The sequence below is a fragment of the Centroberyx gerrardi genome, chromosome 2 (genome assembly GCF_048128805.1).
Source record: "Centroberyx gerrardi isolate f3 chromosome 2, fCenGer3.hap1.cur.20231027, whole genome shotgun sequence".
NCBI classification, from domain to species: domain Eukaryota; kingdom Metazoa; phylum Chordata; class Actinopteri; order Beryciformes; family Berycidae; genus Centroberyx; species Centroberyx gerrardi.
Genome location: NC_135998.1, coordinates 17862346 through 17880268, shown reverse-complemented (window position 1 = coordinate 17880268; position 17923 = coordinate 17862346). Strand labels below are relative to the sequence as shown.

Below are 17923 nucleotides of genomic sequence, written 5' to 3'. Positions count from 1 at the left end.
GTGTGTGCGTCTGTGTGTGCGTCTGTGTGTGCGTCTGTGTGTGTGTGTGTGTGTGTGTGTGCGTCTGTGTGTGTGTATACGTATGTTGCCAGACCAAGACAAGGGTTTTCCCCATGACGAGAGGCAACCAATAAAACATAAAATGCCTTCGTTGCTGCAGTGTTGCGAGTGGGTGTAAGGAAACATGTCTGTGTGTCTGCGCCTATGTGTGTATGTGCACATGTGTGTGTGTGTGTGTGTGTGTGTGTGTGTGTGTGTAGTCCATTTTAGTGCAGATGCATCTGTTCTTAAAACATTTCTAGAAAGACAAAAAAAAAAAATCATTTTTCTATGCAGGCAGTAATACATTTTTATACTAATTATCAAGCATATGTGCCATTAATCTAGATATGTAACTGTTTCCAATTTTTAGTAAGTGTGTGTATCTTGGCACGTATCCACCCAGGTGCACATGTGAGTATGCACCCTTGAGTGTATGTGTGTGTGTGTGTGTGTGTGTGTGTGCGACTGGACTGTATAAAAACGTCCAGCTTGCTTAGACAACATCATGGAAAGGTTGGTTGGTGCCCCCAGCCTGCGTGCTGAGCCTTAACACCAGTGCTGTGTGTTGGTTTTGGGTCTCCCCGCTCCCAAAGAGCTCCATGTTCAAATAAATACATGAGGAGGGGAGGGAAGAGGGAGGGAGAGAGGGAGGGAAAGACCAAGGGAAGGGGTGAATAAGTGGATGGAGAGAGAGAGAGAGAGAGAGAGAGAGAGAGAAAGGGAAGGAGAATGGAAGGGGGAATGGGTGGATGGGGTTGTTCTCACCCTCTGTGTGAGTTGGTTTTGGGATAAAACTTTGGGGATGTTTAAGGGAGAGGTGGACAAGGAGGGAAAGGAGGGGAAGAAAAAAGGTAGGAAGGGAGGAGATGAAAGCGACACCACAACACCCACCCCCCTCTCCTCCCTATCTCCCCCTCTCTGTCCACCCCCACCCCCCTTCCCAACTCTCTCTCTCACCTCACATGGTCCTTGTTACTCTCGTTACTAACCAGCTAACAAGACGCACTCCTCCCTCCTCCGATTCCTCCTCCCCCTCTCCTCCCTCACAGCCCAACTCCCCCTCTCCCCCTCTCTCTCTCTCCATCCCCTTCTTCTTGTACCCCCTCTTTGAAATGAAATAAGTTTATTAGAAGCAGCTCGTGTGTGTGTGTGTGTGTGTGTGTGTGTATGTGTGTGTGTAATTGGGAACAGGGCAGGGCTCTGGTATGCACATGTGGGTGCCAGCTTCAGTGTCTGACAGGCTGGGGGGTCCTGACTCTTTGGAAGGACCTTTTCAATGCTGCACACACACACACAGGCACACAGGCACACACACACACACACGCGCGCGCGCACATACACACACACACACGCACCCTGATGTCAGTGAGCATAGCGGCTGTGGCTAAGGCCTGGAGACAGTGAGACTGTGGCTAGCTCCTAATAGTTCTGCAAAGCATCATGGGACACCGCTCTGACCAGTCTGCCCAGTAACAAAGCATGTCAGGTCAAATCATCTCAACATGTAGAGGACAACCACCAAACTTGACCACCAATCATATTTGCCAGTGGGATAAGCTGGAATAAACTTATGGAAAAGAAACTCGGGGGAAGAAACTCTCCGAATCTCTCCGGCGGAATATCTTTTAGATTAAACATGCAGCCAACTACCCAATTGAAGTAATTCCCCCGCTAGCTTGTGGAAAAACATATGAAAGTGTTGTTGCTAAAATGAGGCGCATAGTTGTTGGATGAGGCAGACTCGGGCGCTGATATCTCAGACGGTCCCATAAAGAGACAGATCGCTCTCACAGCAAAGCTAACAAACAACACACTTTTTTTTGTTTTTTTCTCGCAGATTGGTCAGCTAAAAAATCGAAGCTTTAAAAAAAAAAGGCCTTGATGTGAGCTAATTATATAATAATAATAATAATGGAGGGGGTGTACAATTCATGTGTGTGTGTGTAAACAATGTCTCACCTCATCATCCTTATACCAGGAGAGAGACTCGGCGGTGAGGACAAACCAGTACTCCTTGGCTCCTCCCTTCATGATACCAATGTTGTTGATGGTCAGCCAACCCTTCCTGATGACCTGAGAGAGAGACAGAGGCAGACAGACAGACAGGCAGACAAAAAGGAAAGTATTAACAATAACATCCAGCCAGAAAAGCTCACCTTCCCTACAAACCATCTCAAACACACACTGACATCACATGTTATCCTGTGTATGCAACACATATAAACCTACGCTATACATTTATGCGGCAGTACAGCAAAATGTAATGTCACTGCTTCTAGTGGAGGTAAGAAGCAACTGCCACAAAGAAATACATCAGGGCCACGGTCACCTACAGCACTAAACACACTCCTCACACTCTTTCTTATCTCTCTCTCTCTCTCTCTCTCTCTCCATCACTCTCTCCACCATACAGAAGCTATATACACGAACATGTTGTGTGAGTTATTATTTACCTTGTACCGATCAGTAACTCCTCTCTCCGGCTGAATGGGAATGTGGAGAGAACATTACACAGCTATGCCAACGCAGGGAATTTCGTATTTCCAAATAGGCCAAATAGAATAATATATATACACAGAGGGTTGGTCAAGTACCAGCACGCTGTAGCTGGCTATTGGGATGGCAGCAGAGGGGACAGCAAGCAGGGGAAGGGGCGAGGGGAAGCAAGGAGGCTACAAACGGCCCATTTCAAACCTTTTTTCAGACCATGCAATGAAATGCAGGAGCCTGACTGTTTTCTGTGTGTATCCTGAATATAAGTGGTGGGAAGATCGAACTGGGATTTGGAGGCTGAACTGATCAACTTCCAGTGAGAGTTTGGCGGTTTCATTCCCAGCTTTTCTGTATTTGGAGTATTCCCTGCAGGAATAAACAAACTTACTCCCGCACACACATATAGTTTCAGTCCTCCAACCTTTGTCTAGTATTCCCTACACCCTCTTTTTCACAGACGCATCACTTTAATTACAAGCTATGGCGCTTTCCATCAACATATTTGACGCTTCTTCCGTCAATTTGGGTTTGAAAGGGGTCCTAAAGTTCTCAGGCCCCATGGTGGTATAGCGGTAAAGAGGGTGTGAGGTCTTAAAGGGCCAACTGCGACCGGCTGTAAACAGGAAGTGGGGAGGGCCGTTGTGTTTACTATGTGCCCCTAACCTCTGACCCTAATCTGTGTGGTTGGTATGGCAACTGACAGGTTGTGCTTATGGAGGTGATATATGTCTGCTACACTGAAGATCTTCATTTCCCCTTAGGAGAGACAGGCAGATGAAGAGAGAGAGGCAGGGAGAAACAGAGGGAGATAGAGAGAGGAAATCTGGAGACGCTTAAATATAAAACATTTGATAATTGTTCTGAAGAAGAAAGAACAGTCTCTCTCTCTTTCTCTCTCTCTCTCTCTCAATCACTATGATATCTCTCCCTGTCTCTCTCTCTCTCCCTCCCTCTGTCTGAGATGCAATTTGAGAACATACGAGTGGCTTTCTCTTTATCTAGTTCAAGCTAGAGCTAGGGGCGTCTCATCACTGCCAAGGCAAACCAGCCAGCAAATGGTGCTGGAGAGAGAAAGAGAGAGAGAGAGAGAGGGAGAGAGAGAGAGAGAGGGGGAGAGAGAGAGAGAGAGAGAGAGAGAGAGGGAGGGAGGGAGCGATGTCTTCAACATAAACACAGGAACATTATATAACGGAACAGCTTATCTGGCCTCAGCTCCTCTATCTTTTCTCTAGGTTGAACAGTGTAAGATAGTGTTTTACGCTACATTTGTCATGCTGTAGTGCACTTGTGTGTGTTTTTGTGTGTGTGTGTGGATGGGAGCTCTGCCTGGAGGGAGGACACAGCTGAGAGGAGGAGGGGAAGCAGCCAAGGCCCAAAGAGCCCCCCACCCCAGCCACCTGCCCATCTACTGGCAGTTAGTGAGAAGCTCATTTCAAACATACACACACACACACACACGCACACACACACACATGTGCGCGCACACACACTCACACACTCACACACACACACACACACACACACACACACACATATATACATAAACACAACATCTAACCCTACCACATTTTGAAACGCACAAGTCACACACGAGCTCAAACACATACAAACACATACCTTGATGTATGCATAGCATGAAAACATGAGCACATACGCATGACAGCATACTCGCAGACATGCGCAGAATCACATACACACACACACACACACACACACACACACACACACACACATACGCACACACACTACTCACCATGATCTCATCCTGAGGCAGAAAAGCCATAGAGAGAAGGACAAAGGAAAGAGACACAGGAAGAAGAGAAATCACTAAGAAGAAACAGAGGCAACAAAATGATAGACAGCACAAAACGCAGCAGAGGTTTTCACACCCTCTAAAGTACATGCAAGCTAAAGAGAATAGGAGTGAAAAGTGAAGAGAAAAAGAAGAAGATCTCAATGCTTGCAGTAGAATATATTGGCAAAAAGCTAGCACTGAAAACACTATACAAGAGCAACATGCAAATCATGCAAAATCTGTAGCTGTTGTCCCATAAATGTGTAAAAGACACGACATTGATCTGGTATTGTGTCGCATCTACTGTACCCAGCTACCTGCAGGGTTATTGAATTATTATTATTATTAAGGCCTTAACGTTAAGACACATTAACTATCATACGTCGACATATGTCGATATACTGATATATCATAACACACTTCACTTTGCGGTGATGACATCAACATGATTTTCACCAGAGGGAAAAGTTGTTTTGTTTGTTTATTACACAACTGTTGTCCATTAGTGGCTGCAACATACAACAACAGCGTATATGGATGCACTGTATAAGATATGTATATCATATGTTGCCCTAGGGTAATATGATATATATAGTTATGCTACGTTCAGCATGTGCATGAGAGAAAGATGAGGGATAAAAGTATGTAGCCTGGGGGAAAGATTACATGGAGTTCAAATGACTAAACAGACTAAACAGACTTGGATGTGTATGGGATGGCATGGCTTTGCACAGTTCAGGGAGCCTCCGATAATGCAAAAATGTATTTATGTAGGAACCTTACACACTTGAAGTCCCAGTATTACAAAAACACAAAATATAAGACTGTGGGACTTCACAGCCTTATATTTTACATACATTTTGCATTATTAGCGGCTCCCTCTTCCTTTTTTGATTGCATGTTCACCCCTTGAGCGCCTTGTCCTTTGTTTTCCATACTATTTCTTGTTTTGTTGCACTGTAAAGTTCTGCAGAATGTACGATAACCTCTAAACCAACACCTGAAGATACTGGAGATGGTTGATGTCTCCGGTTTAGTGAGATCAAAGTACCTGATTGCCGGCTGCCTTCTTCTTGTTCATCTGGTTGCTCCTCTGCTGAGCACTGCACAACGGACACATCAAAAAGACAGTTTGGCTTCAAACAGCACATGAACTGATGAATCTATACACACTGATCATTGCAAAGGCCTGTGTATATACTGGAGGAAGAATGTTAAAAAAAACACACTTGGCAAATCCAATGAAGTCCTCATGGTTGGTGTTCATGTAGGACAGCTCAATGTCTATCAACAGCAATACCTGGACAGAGAGAGAGGTGTCAACAGTGAATGAAATAACAACAATCACATTTGATCCATGGAGAGGTCAGAGGTCAGGATCAGGTGAGTCAATCTTTGTTTTACATTCATTTCGGATGCTGTACTGCACTATGGCATTCACTGTCTGTATGTGTGTGTGTGTGTGTGTGTGTGTGTGTGTGTGTGTGTGTGTGTGTGTGTGTGTGTGTTACCTGATCCTTAGTACGGTTTTCGCGGTCCCTGATGTGCTGGGTTACGATTCTCTCCATCTCCTCTCTCAGCATGGGGTACTGGGCCAGCTGTGAGCACAGAGCACAGTAGGTAGGCAGCAAACCCCAAACACATGCACACACTCTCTTTCTCACACACATTCAGTCACACACACTCACACACACACACACACAAGCGTACACACTCTCAAATATACACATACAAGCTTCACTGAACCACAAAACTACTCTCTTCTTACTGAACCATACACATCAAACGGCACAACACACACAGATCCACCAAAACAACAAAATGCATTAAACACACACACACACAATCAAACACATTACTGTATGTATGTTCAGCAGAGTGTATCCCAGACTCAGCTCTAGTCACTTCAAAGCATATCCATGGGTTAGATTTGTGTTAATGGTGAATTTTATGGGAACAGTTTCCATTCGTTGCCAATAGGGAAAAATGCAAAAAGGAATAGTGCAAAGTCTGTGATATCGCCACACAAAACACAAAATAAACAATGTTCCTGGCAAAATGTTCTTTTCCTAGCACACTGTGGGTCTTTTTTCCATGAGCTCATTGCAAACCCATGAACACAGACATTGGTGGGCTTCCAATGTGACACAAACACATTTGGAGAAGTGTAAAGGAGGAAAGGAGAAATCAAACCGAAATCACAGTACAAGGAAAATATACAGTGTTTTCTTGCAAGTTACAATGCATCTTTCATGGCTCTCAGATGGTATGGGAGTGACTATAGATCTCAATAGGCCTCTTTCTTGCTCCCAAGTTGATTTACTACTTCCTGGGTTTGGCCCGATTACACAGCAGCCGACATTTAAATCTGCGCTGCTAACGTAGACATCCATAGAATAGATGCCTTGTGATAATGGGACCTGCTGGTGTTAACATGAATACCAATCTAATCAATAGCTCCATTGACTAAAACTTGTCTTGTCAGTGCATGGCTGTTTCTGTTTCACATTGTTCTGTGCTGACAATATTTCATTACAAAGCAATGAATCATTGGAATTTAATATTATTGAGACACTTTACTGCTAAAATGAAATATTACTTATTTTTGGTATTTGTGACGAGTAATTAAAAATTAAATTCCGAGGTAATTTAGTTTCTGGGAAATATCAAATTATCTGCTCTCTAAAAATTGTTAACAATATACCCATAGGTCCCTGTGGCCTAGTACATACTTGTGCTAAAAATGTTTTGATAATGATAATTTGATCATTTCGATTTGTAAAAACATTTAATTTAAACCACCTGCGATTTGTTTTTGGAAATGTTTCAAAAAAACATTTTAGCTGTTTTAGCTGTGGGTGTGTACAGGATTTGAAATGTTATCATCTGTATCACATCAGATAAGCGCATGCATAGTTTTAATTATAAACTGTACTATTAAATCACTCTTAGTGTTCTAGGGAACACATGGAGTTTTCAAATTGGTAAGCAGTGAGGAAAGACGGCTGTCTAATTAACAATGTTGCCATTGTCGCATTATCAATGGAAACACTGTTAACTGCTCTGATGATGAGCGCTTCATGGTTTTCGCACCTTGTGAATACATACAAGTACTGGGAAGTTGTGAAAACCATTAAACTAAAGCATTTCCAAAACAAAACCATTAAAATGTGCACATGTGAAAGGCCCAAACGATAAGTACGCCATTGGAAAGGTGCATTGCAACTTGCAGACTGGGAAATGCTGTCAAGATCTGCGTTCTGTGTCTAATAAATTCACAGAAAAGACAACATCGACTGTGGAAGGAGATTGACAACTTCTCACAAACGAGGCATGGGCAGCAGGCGGAGGTGCTCGCACATTCATTCATTCTCTGTCACATGCAATGCGTGGGAGCGGGGAGGGAGGGACAGGAGAGAGGGGGTGGAGGAAGACTTCAAATTGACCCCTTTGTGGATTTTTCCAAACACTGTATCGTATAATACAGTATCTTCAAATATGTCTGTGAAAGCGTCCCTCAAGCAACCGTTGAAACCAAGATAAAACTATGGTAGATAAGAGAAATCCAAAGGAGGTCAGGGTGTTTTGTTCAGTTATTTGCTTTGTGAGGAAGCAATCCTTTCAGAGGGTTAGAAGACAACAGGATGGAGAAGACAAAAGAGAAAGAAAGAGAGAAAGAAAGAGATGCTCGGGGTACATCGGTTAGTCAATGAGTGGAACTACATGTTCCCACCTGCAAACAACACTCACTCCACTATATAAAACCATACCGACGAAGACAGAAAACAATATGAATTTAATTTGAACTCAAATCAAATCAAAAGATGACTTTTGGACAAGAGAGACATCGTGAGGTCAAATATTAACGAAAATTATCGAGCATGCTGGTTAAGAGGCAACAAACTGGAACAATTTGTTAAATTGTCAACGTAAAGCCAATAATTGACAGAAAACAAAGTGACAAAGAAAGTTTGAATTTATATTTTGCGTGTAGGAAATCAAAATATGGGTTATATGGTAACACTAAGATCTACAGTAAGGATAGACCGATATTTGCTGGACAAAGTCTTTGATTCCATGTTTTTAACGAAAAGAAAGATCTACTTTACTCACTCTTGTCTGCAAGGAAATATATCATATGAAACCTGGAGTAGTTTCTCATCATACTGTTTTTTTTTTTTTTTTACAATACCATACAAATAAATATCAGGGTGACCTGTGTTGAATATTGACAAGTATCACATGTACTTTGTCTATCCCTGTCGAAGTGTGTGAGAGGGATATGTAAAGAAGCTAATTCCTTATCACACCGTGTGTTAAGTGCTCTAAAAACAAAAAAAAGCGAATTAAATGTCAGCAGTTATTTAAGTCTTACAAAATGTTTAACAGAGATTAAATTGCACATTGTAGATCTAATGTAGATGGTTAAATTTGTGTTGGCTCTACCATGAACAAAGAAAGTATTGTCTGGTTTATGTCATTGTTGCTTTGATGATAGAAAGTTTCATTTTTACGTTGGCGGGAGCCGATACTAGCACCACATCTTTCCAATTTAAATCTATGAAAACATGCAATTGCGCATTAACTTCAAACACTAAAAGCACTCCTCAAACCACAGAAAATGATTCAAAAACCACATCGATGATGGAAGAAATATCCATGTGAGGTTGACCAAAAATGTGGATTGAGGATTATGAATGCAGAAAGACTGACTGGCAGATACTAACAACAATCCAGGAGAAGCCTTGACCATTCTCCAAATAATGAGGAAATATCTATCAAGCAAAAGTAATATTTGTCTCTCATTATGTGTTTGATTAAGAATGCCGAAACTAACACTTTAAAAAATTCATAATAAAAATGGGTCATTTTTTAATACTAGATGTGTCCTGTTTTTGTGTTTCCTCTCATTCATCTTAAACAGATAAATTCTTTGACTTTAATCTTTTAGGGAAAAAACAGTCCAGCCATCGGTCTACCCCTACCTTTAAGATTAACATATATAGTAAATACGTCTTGGTTCTCTTTGGGGTTTTACCTTGTCACTACACTTTCGTATGGTGGAGGTGAGTTCGCTCACTACCATATCTATACACTTCAGTGTGGGCTCCTTCAGCTTTTGGATCTGCTTTTTCACTATGGCCTCAAAGGCCAGGTCAGGGGTGAACAGCCCCGTCCTGTAGGGATAGGCGGGTGGCACGGGAGAAGAGAGGAGTAAAAAAGACAGAGAGAGAAGGATGGAGAGAGAGAGGAAGAGGAGTAGAGGCAACAAATGAAGAGTTATATGAAGAGAGAGAGGGGCAGATAGAGGAAAAACCAGACGAAAGGAATCCAAGAACAGAGATAGAGGGGGCGAGGGGGGCGACAGCCAAATATCCGCAAGAAAACAGGTCGGAGCGAGGGACAAAGCAAGAGTGAAAACATATGGTGGAGGGGAAGAAGTGGAGGGGCAATAGAGAGACGAGGCGAACAAAGCAGGTACGTATAGGATTTGGAGGTGGGACAGAAGAAACGACAGATTGAAAGACAGATGAAAAAGACAAGGGGCATGGAGAGGTGGTGGTGGGGAGGGGAGGGGGACAGCACAGAAGGAAGAAAAGGCAAGTGAGACATTTGGTTTCCCCTGAAGCCATTCTAAAAGAGGACAGTGCTGGAGTCCCTCTCTATCAGTCGAGAGAAAACAGAGAGGGTGAGATACAGCGAGAGAGAGAGAGAGAGAGAGAGAGAGAGAGAGAGAGGGAGAGAGGGAGAGAGAGAGAGAGATCCCAGCCTGCACCACTCCACCAGCCAAAAGCTCCGAGCGACGAGCCACGAGACCACAGCTGTGCACCCAGACGCTCGGCCAAGACGCCCCGCTCTCCTCCTCTTCTTGACCCCTTTTTCCACCCATTCCATCCTTTCCCCTCTCATTTCCAGCGGGTTCCTCACCACGACCGCAGCGTTTATTATCCCAAGGTCTCCCAAGCTATTACAGCCCCAACCAGCGCTGAAATACGGTTCGGTCATCGCGGATCAATTTGGATAAAAGACTACTGGACTTTCTCTTGGCCAGGTTTGACGCTCGAGGGCCTCTGCAGCCGAGTCTGGCCCCAGAAGCCCCTTGAAGAGCATCTAGATGTAATCGTCATGGCGCCCGTCTGCTGCAGGTGCACAGCCGCGGTCTCACACACAGGAAGTCTGGACGCTGAGGTCATCCAATATGGCTGCCAGTGATTGACACATGAATCTCTTAACACTTGGATGTCTTAGTGGATGTTTTAGCACTAGACATAGTAAACCTGCAGCACTGCAAGATTTACACATATTTTCAGGTATTGTTGTTGTTTTTATTAATTTAAACTGGTGTTCTCAGTGTCATTCGCTGCTCGGGTATTTAACCCTTCGTAGGCAGCCATATACCGGTGACCGCTCAGCTTCCACACATTGTTTTTCTTCAGCACAGCACTCTATCATGGCCATGCCACGGCCACCCTGCCCAGCCAAACCCATCCGAAGCGGCAGGTAGGCAGGCAGGTGTACCGCACCCCACCCTGCCACTCCAGTTGTCCCCTCATTGTCCGAAAAAACAACAAGGGCTGGAGAGAGCCAGGTGGTTACAGTAAGAGGGAGTGAACAGCGGAGGGGTTTTTGTGGGTAAGGGAAGTGTGTTGAAAATGAAAAAAAAAAAGTTGCTATCCACCGTTTAGTTTTTTTTACCTTCTTGGTACACTGCCTAACCGTATTGACTAGCTCAGAAATGACCATGTCCACACATTTGGTGCAAGGCTCTTTAATCTTCCCAATCTGCCTTTTCACAATGGTCTCAAAGGCCATGTCCGGGGTGAAGAGGCCAGTTCTGCCCGTCAGAGAGAGAACCAGCCAAAAAAAAAGAGGAAGAAGGTGGAGAGAAAGAAGGAGGGAGGGAGGAGGGTTGGGTAAAGAGAAGAGTGTTAATTGTAAAGAAATCTCCTCCATTCCTGAGCTTTCCCCCCATGTCAAACATAAAAAAGGAACAGACACAAATTAGACAAAGAGAGGGAAAGAGAGTGGGGCTACAAAAAATGTTACAAAGCTACACGTTACAGTACTAGGAAAGATATCCAGTAATCTGTTTGAAGTGAGAATTACTAGGATGTTTTCTCCCACACATATCCAGTCATATCCCCTCAGACGTGGGTACAGTTAGTGTGTTAGTAATTACTGGAGAATCCTCTCCCTACTCTCTACCATTCATTATAGCTTATAGAATAACTTTTTTATTCTACATTAGGGTGTCTTTTCTGTCTACCAATTTAGAAATATTACCTCTAATGAGAAAAGCACCCTGCTGACCTTTCAGGAGAAACACTGTCTGAAAAGTTGAGGGCATGTTATACAGGTGTTTGATGATTCCACACCTGTCTTGTTTTGTGACAGGTCAATGATACGGGCCGGTACACAGAAATATTACCCAAAAATTATGTTTATTTTTAAAATTCCCACTTTCCGTAGACTGGTTGGTGCAGTATCCATATGTGTCTGTTTGAAGGAATGGGATCTCAGTCGATAGAGAAAATCTATTTAATTAATTTCCATGGTGGACAGCAGGTTTTTGGCCTCTGGCCTTCATCATTGTACATGGACAACATTTATATCCAACACTGGAATCCTGTGGATAACAGATCAATCCAGTGACATTAATTAGTGTGCTTGCTGAAGGCAAGTGCAGTACGATTGTTACTCATATTTATTATTAGTGTGCTTGATGTAGGAAAACACACTACTACTGTTACTCATACTTATTATTACAGAGCAGAGCAGGTGCTGTTTCTCACACGCCGCTGTCCACCTCTCCCTCTGTCCCTTTGTTACTGCTGCTGCTTCTGCTACAACTACCACTACTACTAGCAACCACTAGAAATCACCTAGCAACCACCTAGTGACACTCTAACAACCACTAGTAATCACCTAGCAACCACATAGTGACACTCTAACAACCACTAGTAATCACCTAGCAACCACCTAGTGACACTCTAACAACCACTAGTAATCACCTAGCAACCACATAGTCACACTCTAACAACCACTAGTAATCACCTACAGTAGCAGCAACCTATAAAGACATAGTACCACAAGTAATCCCCTTGAAACCACCTAGTAACACCCTAGCAACCAGTAATAATAACCTAGCAATCACCCACCAACACTCTAGCAACCACTAGTATTTATCAAGCAACCACCTATTAACACCCTACCAGCCTTCTAATAACGCTTTAACAACCATTATTAATAACATTACAACCACCTAATAACACTTTAGCAACCACTATTAATCACACTGCAACCTTCTATTAACACCCTAGCAACCACTAGTATTCATCTAGCAACTACCTAATGACACCCTAGCAACCACCTAATAACACCCTAGCAACCACTAGCATTCACATAGCAACCACCTAGTGACACCATAGCAACCACTAGAAATCAACCACCCATTCAGGCTGTTGCTCTTTCAACAAGCACACTCACATTTTCTTGAGAAAATGTGCCTAATCCAGTTAAAACATTTTATGATGTTAGGTCTAGATTAAAAATGACACTAACAAAGTACATATTCAATAAACACCAAAGAGTAAGATATGCAACCACAAATTACTCAAAATGCTAAGGCACTAAGTGTAAGCAAAAACCAAAAATGTTCTGTCCATCATGGAAGTAAATTAAATATAATTTCTTGATGAGTGCAGTCCCACCCATGCTGCTTCCCACAACCAGATGACCGCCCATAAATTCCATCATTCCTGCTTTTCACTGCATTTTGTCTGATGTAGGCAGACCAAACAATCTTTTTTAAATTAATTTCGGCACCAAATCTTAATTCATATGATTTTGTTTTATCTTTTTGTCATTTCTGGATAATACCTGTGCACGCATCATCCATAGCTACAGACAAGGAGAGCCAAGGACGGGGACTGAGTGAGCTACCGTACATCTCAGATGAGGGGCACATAAGGATAGGATTTCACCAACCAGACAGATGACATACAGACGGACAGACAGACAGACAGACAGACAGGGGACACACTGACATGAGACAGACATACAGACAAATAAAAAAGACACAGAAAGGACAGACAAACAATCATCATCCAACCAGCAGTCGCCTATCTGATCCCAAATCTCCTCTGTCTCAATTTGTTGATGTCATCAGTATGCAACAGAGCGCTCAAAGTTAGTCTAGAGGTCTTTGTGATTAGATAGGGGAAGTCAGTTAGATGCAGTCTGGCCAGTAGGGGTGACCCTGATGGAGAGATAGAAGGGGGGGAGGGAGGGAGGGAGAGGGGGAGGTGGAGGGCGGACGTGCCTGATGCCGTGGATGTTCTTGATGGCGTAGCTGATCTCCTTGCGCAGCTCTTTCTCATCAAACTCCATCTAAAAAGGAGACAGAGAGCAGAGGACGGACTGAGCAAACACATACACACATACACACATACACCAACCTTGATGGGGACATCCTTGGTTTTTGTTTAAACTCTCTCTCCCCCTTGAGCGCACACGTACACACACTTTTCGTATGACAGACACATAGATCAGTGCTGAGAAAGTTATGACCCATCCTCTCTCTCCTTCCCTCCACTCTTTCATCAGTCCACAGCCTTCCAAACACCATGTCAGCTCATAAAGTGCCTTTAATTTCATTCTGCACGTGATCTACATCTGTAAGTGAATATATCGACAAGGTGTAAAATTGTTTTTACAACACCCATCTACACACCCAGACTTGTTAATGTGAACACGATGCACATTTTGCACTTTGTGTATGTGCTGTACATTCACATATCTGTTTTCTTCATCTTCACATATCCTTCTGATGTTATATATTGCATGTTTTCCATCTATTGCACACTTACGCATTTATTTCATATTTTTGGTATATTTTCACACATATATATTCTTCACTCTTTTTTTTCTTCTTCTTTTCTACTTCTTCTAATTCTTTTCTTTGCTATTATTTTGCAAACCCCAATAATGCTGTAATCCATACTTTTTTTTTCAATAGATTTCATTCATACATTCTGCCTAACATGTTCTAGTGTTGGAATTGCGCATACGTTCATATAACCCCATTTACAATATTCTTGTTTATTCTCTTTTTTTCTGTTTTTATTCTATTTTCCTTTGCTGTATCCTATTGCTATTTGCTGCTGCAACAACCCATTTTTCCCACATGGATCATCAAAAGTTTCATCTTGTCTTATCTTCCCATAATGAACAACCAGGATATAAAGCATGATGACAAACTGGCCCTATATGACTTCTAACCTGTCTAGCAGACATTCTTGTCTGTCTTATGTCAGGCTGAGCTTCTGGCTGCATGAAGCAGCCTGCTCTGTTCTCTCAGCGGGACGCCTTCCTGCAGCGTAAGTCACAGACAGTGAGTTTTATATCGTCCGAGGGAGGGAGAGAGAGGACAGAGGGAGGGGGAGGGGGAAGAGGAGGGAGGGGAACGGGAGAGGATGGGAAGGAAAAGGGATGATCGAGCGAGGAGGGGAAAAGGGCGAGAGAAGAGGAGAAAAGAGGAAGAAACGAGGGAGTGAGGGAAGGATTGAACGAGGAAGTGGGAGGAGGGGATCCAAGGAGGTGAGACGGACGGAGGGAGGGGATGAAGGGAGGACAGGGTCAGGGAAAGATGATGTGAGAGATGAAGGGAAAGGAAGAGGAGAGAGAGGGATGATACATGGATGGATACGGTGAAGGAGGGAGAGAGAGAGAGAGAGAGAGAGAGTGAAGAATGTCTGAAGGGAGGGAGCGGCGGAGCGAGGCATGGAGACGGGAGAGGTAGCGGTTAGGTTTGAGAGGGAGGAAGCGAGGAATGTTTTAGTCATAAAGCCCAGGCCCGGGGTCCTGAGGGAGGCATGAGTCTTGGCCCTGTCTCTTTCTGAGGCTGGGAAATGATAGCAGGGGGATAGATGGAGAGACAGAGAGAGAGAGAGAGAGTGTGAGAGAGAAATGGAGAGTGAAAGAAGAGAGAACTCAGCTAGACAGATGAGAGGTACCGGGTGATGGGTAGTGTGGCGGCTAATCAAAATGCACTTGAGAAGTTACTGATTATACGTCAAAAATAAAAGGTAAACCCCGCAGTTTTGGTGATTTTTATGTTGGAACTTAAATTGAAAGATATGCTCCTTTAAGGATTAAGACAATTTTACAACCCTTGGGTTTATGAAACAATTTCAAAACCAGTTAGATAAACTCAAAAAAGTCATGGCGGTCAAGCTAAAAACAAGGCTGCTTTTCCTGAGAAGTTGAAGTTGATGCATAAGTGATGCATTTTTGCATATTACCTACAGTGTAGGTAATATAATATAGTAATATTTCAAAATGGAATATTATCTAAATGGTTTGTCTAATACTACACTATCATAATAATACACACACACACACACACACACACACAATCACACACACAAAATCACACACACCTTGACCAGCTCAAAGGGGAAGCGTTCATGGAAGATGCGGTTGATCCTCGCGCCCCCCGACAGCTCAGCGGTGTCGATCTGGTCTCCGGATCCCTCTATACGCTTCTCGAAGTCCACAGAGAACTGCTGCACCATCCTGCGGGGAGGGAGAGACACACAGACGTACAGCTGATAAATATACAGCCGATCAACACATCAAACGCCCCCTGTGAGTGTTAGCTGTTGAAGGAAGCTATCAGCAAACAGCTCCTCCCCCTTCACCTCTTCTTTCTTATCTTCTAGCATAAAGACAAGCAACTCTTCACTCATTTCTATCTATCTATCTATCTATCCATCCATCCATCCATCCGTCTGTACACTCACTGTAGCAGAGCCTTGGTCTTGCGAGACGGGTCATCGGGTCTGAAGTTCTTGTACTCGTCCACCTCCTTCTCTATGGAGAGGAGCTGGCTCTGCAGCTTGGCCCGCAGCCCCGGCAGGGTGTCCCGGATGTGGTTGGTCAGTTGCTGCGCAGGTCAAAGGTCAGAAAAGGTAACGAGGAGTTAAACCGATTGGGCAAATAAAAAAGGAAGCGTGGGAAATGTTGGATGTTTAAGATTGGAACGAGAAATGGTGCAGCTGGAAAATACAGGAACCTAGCAACAGACGCAGACACTCCCAAGTATACATAAATAAACAGAAGCACATGGACACAATTTATGTCTGTCTCTCTCTCTTTCTCTTTCTCTCTCCCTCTCTCTCTCACATACACACACACACACACCTGATTGAGGGTTTTCTGGAGGTAGGGAGTGCCCATGCGGTCGGCCAGGTGTCTGTATCCAGGGTGGGAGAGAAAGAACTTCCTCTCGGCGGCCATAGCAGCGTTGATGTCCTTCTTGCCATCAATGTCCTTCTGGCTCCTGTTCACCACACCGATGTAACCTGGACATGGACAGACAACAGCCTTTACAGTATAGGAAGAAATATTATGAGATTTACAGAAAGCCAACACGTTTTTTTTTAGTCGACAAAAGAGACTGGAACAGATTCAGCGCTTGTGGCCGGATTGGCAAGTTGATTGGGAGATAGCACAGTTATGTGTTATGGCCTATGTGGGAATGTGCTATACTCTGAATTTACAGTAAACACATAATATGAAATGGATTTGGAAGTTGAGCCCAGAGAGACATGGGATCGACCACAAGAAAATAATTGGAGGGAAAGAAAGAAGGAAAGAAGGAAGAAAGAAAGAAAGCGTGTGTGTGTGTGTGTGTGTGTGTATGTGTGTGTGTGTGTGTCTTTGTGAGAGAGAGAGAGCGAGAGAGAGAGAGAGAGAGAGATCGGGTCACACGGATCCCATTTCACCTCCAGTTAAGTCTCCTCATGCATCACTCTGTTAAAGGCTGTTTCATGCTCTATAACCACTGGGCCTGTGAGCCAGCAGCCTTGTAAATGTAAATATCCATAGCTTTAGAGAGAGAGAGAGAGAGAGAGAGAGAGACAGGGAGAAAAAAGGGGGAGGAAAAAAGAAGAAAAAACAAAGGACATGGAAAATATTCAAAAGCACATGCCCGAGTCCTAACCAAGTGCGAGTGGAAAAGCACCACATCAGCACATTGCAGTAAAGGGCAGCCCACAAGATAGATGTTATTGCAAAGAAAAGAAGCCCTTTTCCAGGACAGTGTTTTTCTCCTTGCCTCCTCCCCCTTTCTCCTGTCCAACTCTTCCTGTCAGCTCTTCCTGACTTTCTGTCCTCCACCTTTCTCTCTCTCTCTCTCTCTCTGTTTTATGTTTTATTGCACCCACCTCCATCCCTCCCTGCCTCTCGCTCTCTCTCTCTCTCTCTGGTTTTAATGGTTGCACCACTGACAGAGCAGCTTTGAGTACGACTGTCTTATTACCACAAGAGGGAAACAGTGGGTCAGCGAGAGGGCCCTGAGGTGTGTGTGTGTGTGTGTGTGTGTGTGTGTGTGTGTGTGTGTGTGTGTGAGCGTGTGTGTGTGTGCGCTCACCCCTCCTCAGTGGAAGCAGCTTATTCTCCAGGATGTCCTTAGCGTCTGTCCCCTCATCCATCAGGTCCAGCTTGGTGATCACCCCAATGGTCCTCTGACCTACACACACACACACACACACGCACATACACACACACACACACACACACACACACACA

The 17923-nt window shown here is 43.8% G+C and overlaps 1 protein-coding gene across 1 annotated transcript in view; it reads right to left on the bottom strand.

Annotated features, from left to right (window-relative positions):
• dnm1a (dynamin 1a) overlaps window positions 1–17923 on the bottom strand; it is a 54749-nt gene that overhangs the window by 20088 nt on the left and 16738 nt on the right. The window contains exons 5-15 of the mRNA XM_078285970.1: window positions 17766–17864; window positions 16535–16695; window positions 16135–16277; window positions 15772–15907; window positions 13653–13720; window positions 11027–11165; window positions 5842–5928; window positions 5560–5630; window positions 5382–5433; window positions 4289–4300; window positions 2002–2115 (exon numbers count right to left, since the gene is read on the bottom strand). Coding sequence (XP_078142096.1) covers window positions 2002–2115; window positions 4289–4300; window positions 5382–5433; window positions 5560–5630; window positions 5842–5928; window positions 11027–11165; window positions 13653–13720; window positions 15772–15907; window positions 16135–16277; window positions 16535–16695; window positions 17766–17864 — 1082 coding nt within the window. The remainder of the gene's footprint in view (window positions 1–2001; window positions 2116–4288; window positions 4301–5381; window positions 5434–5559; window positions 5631–5841; window positions 5929–11026; window positions 11166–13652; window positions 13721–15771; window positions 15908–16134; window positions 16278–16534; window positions 16696–17765; window positions 17865–17923) is intronic.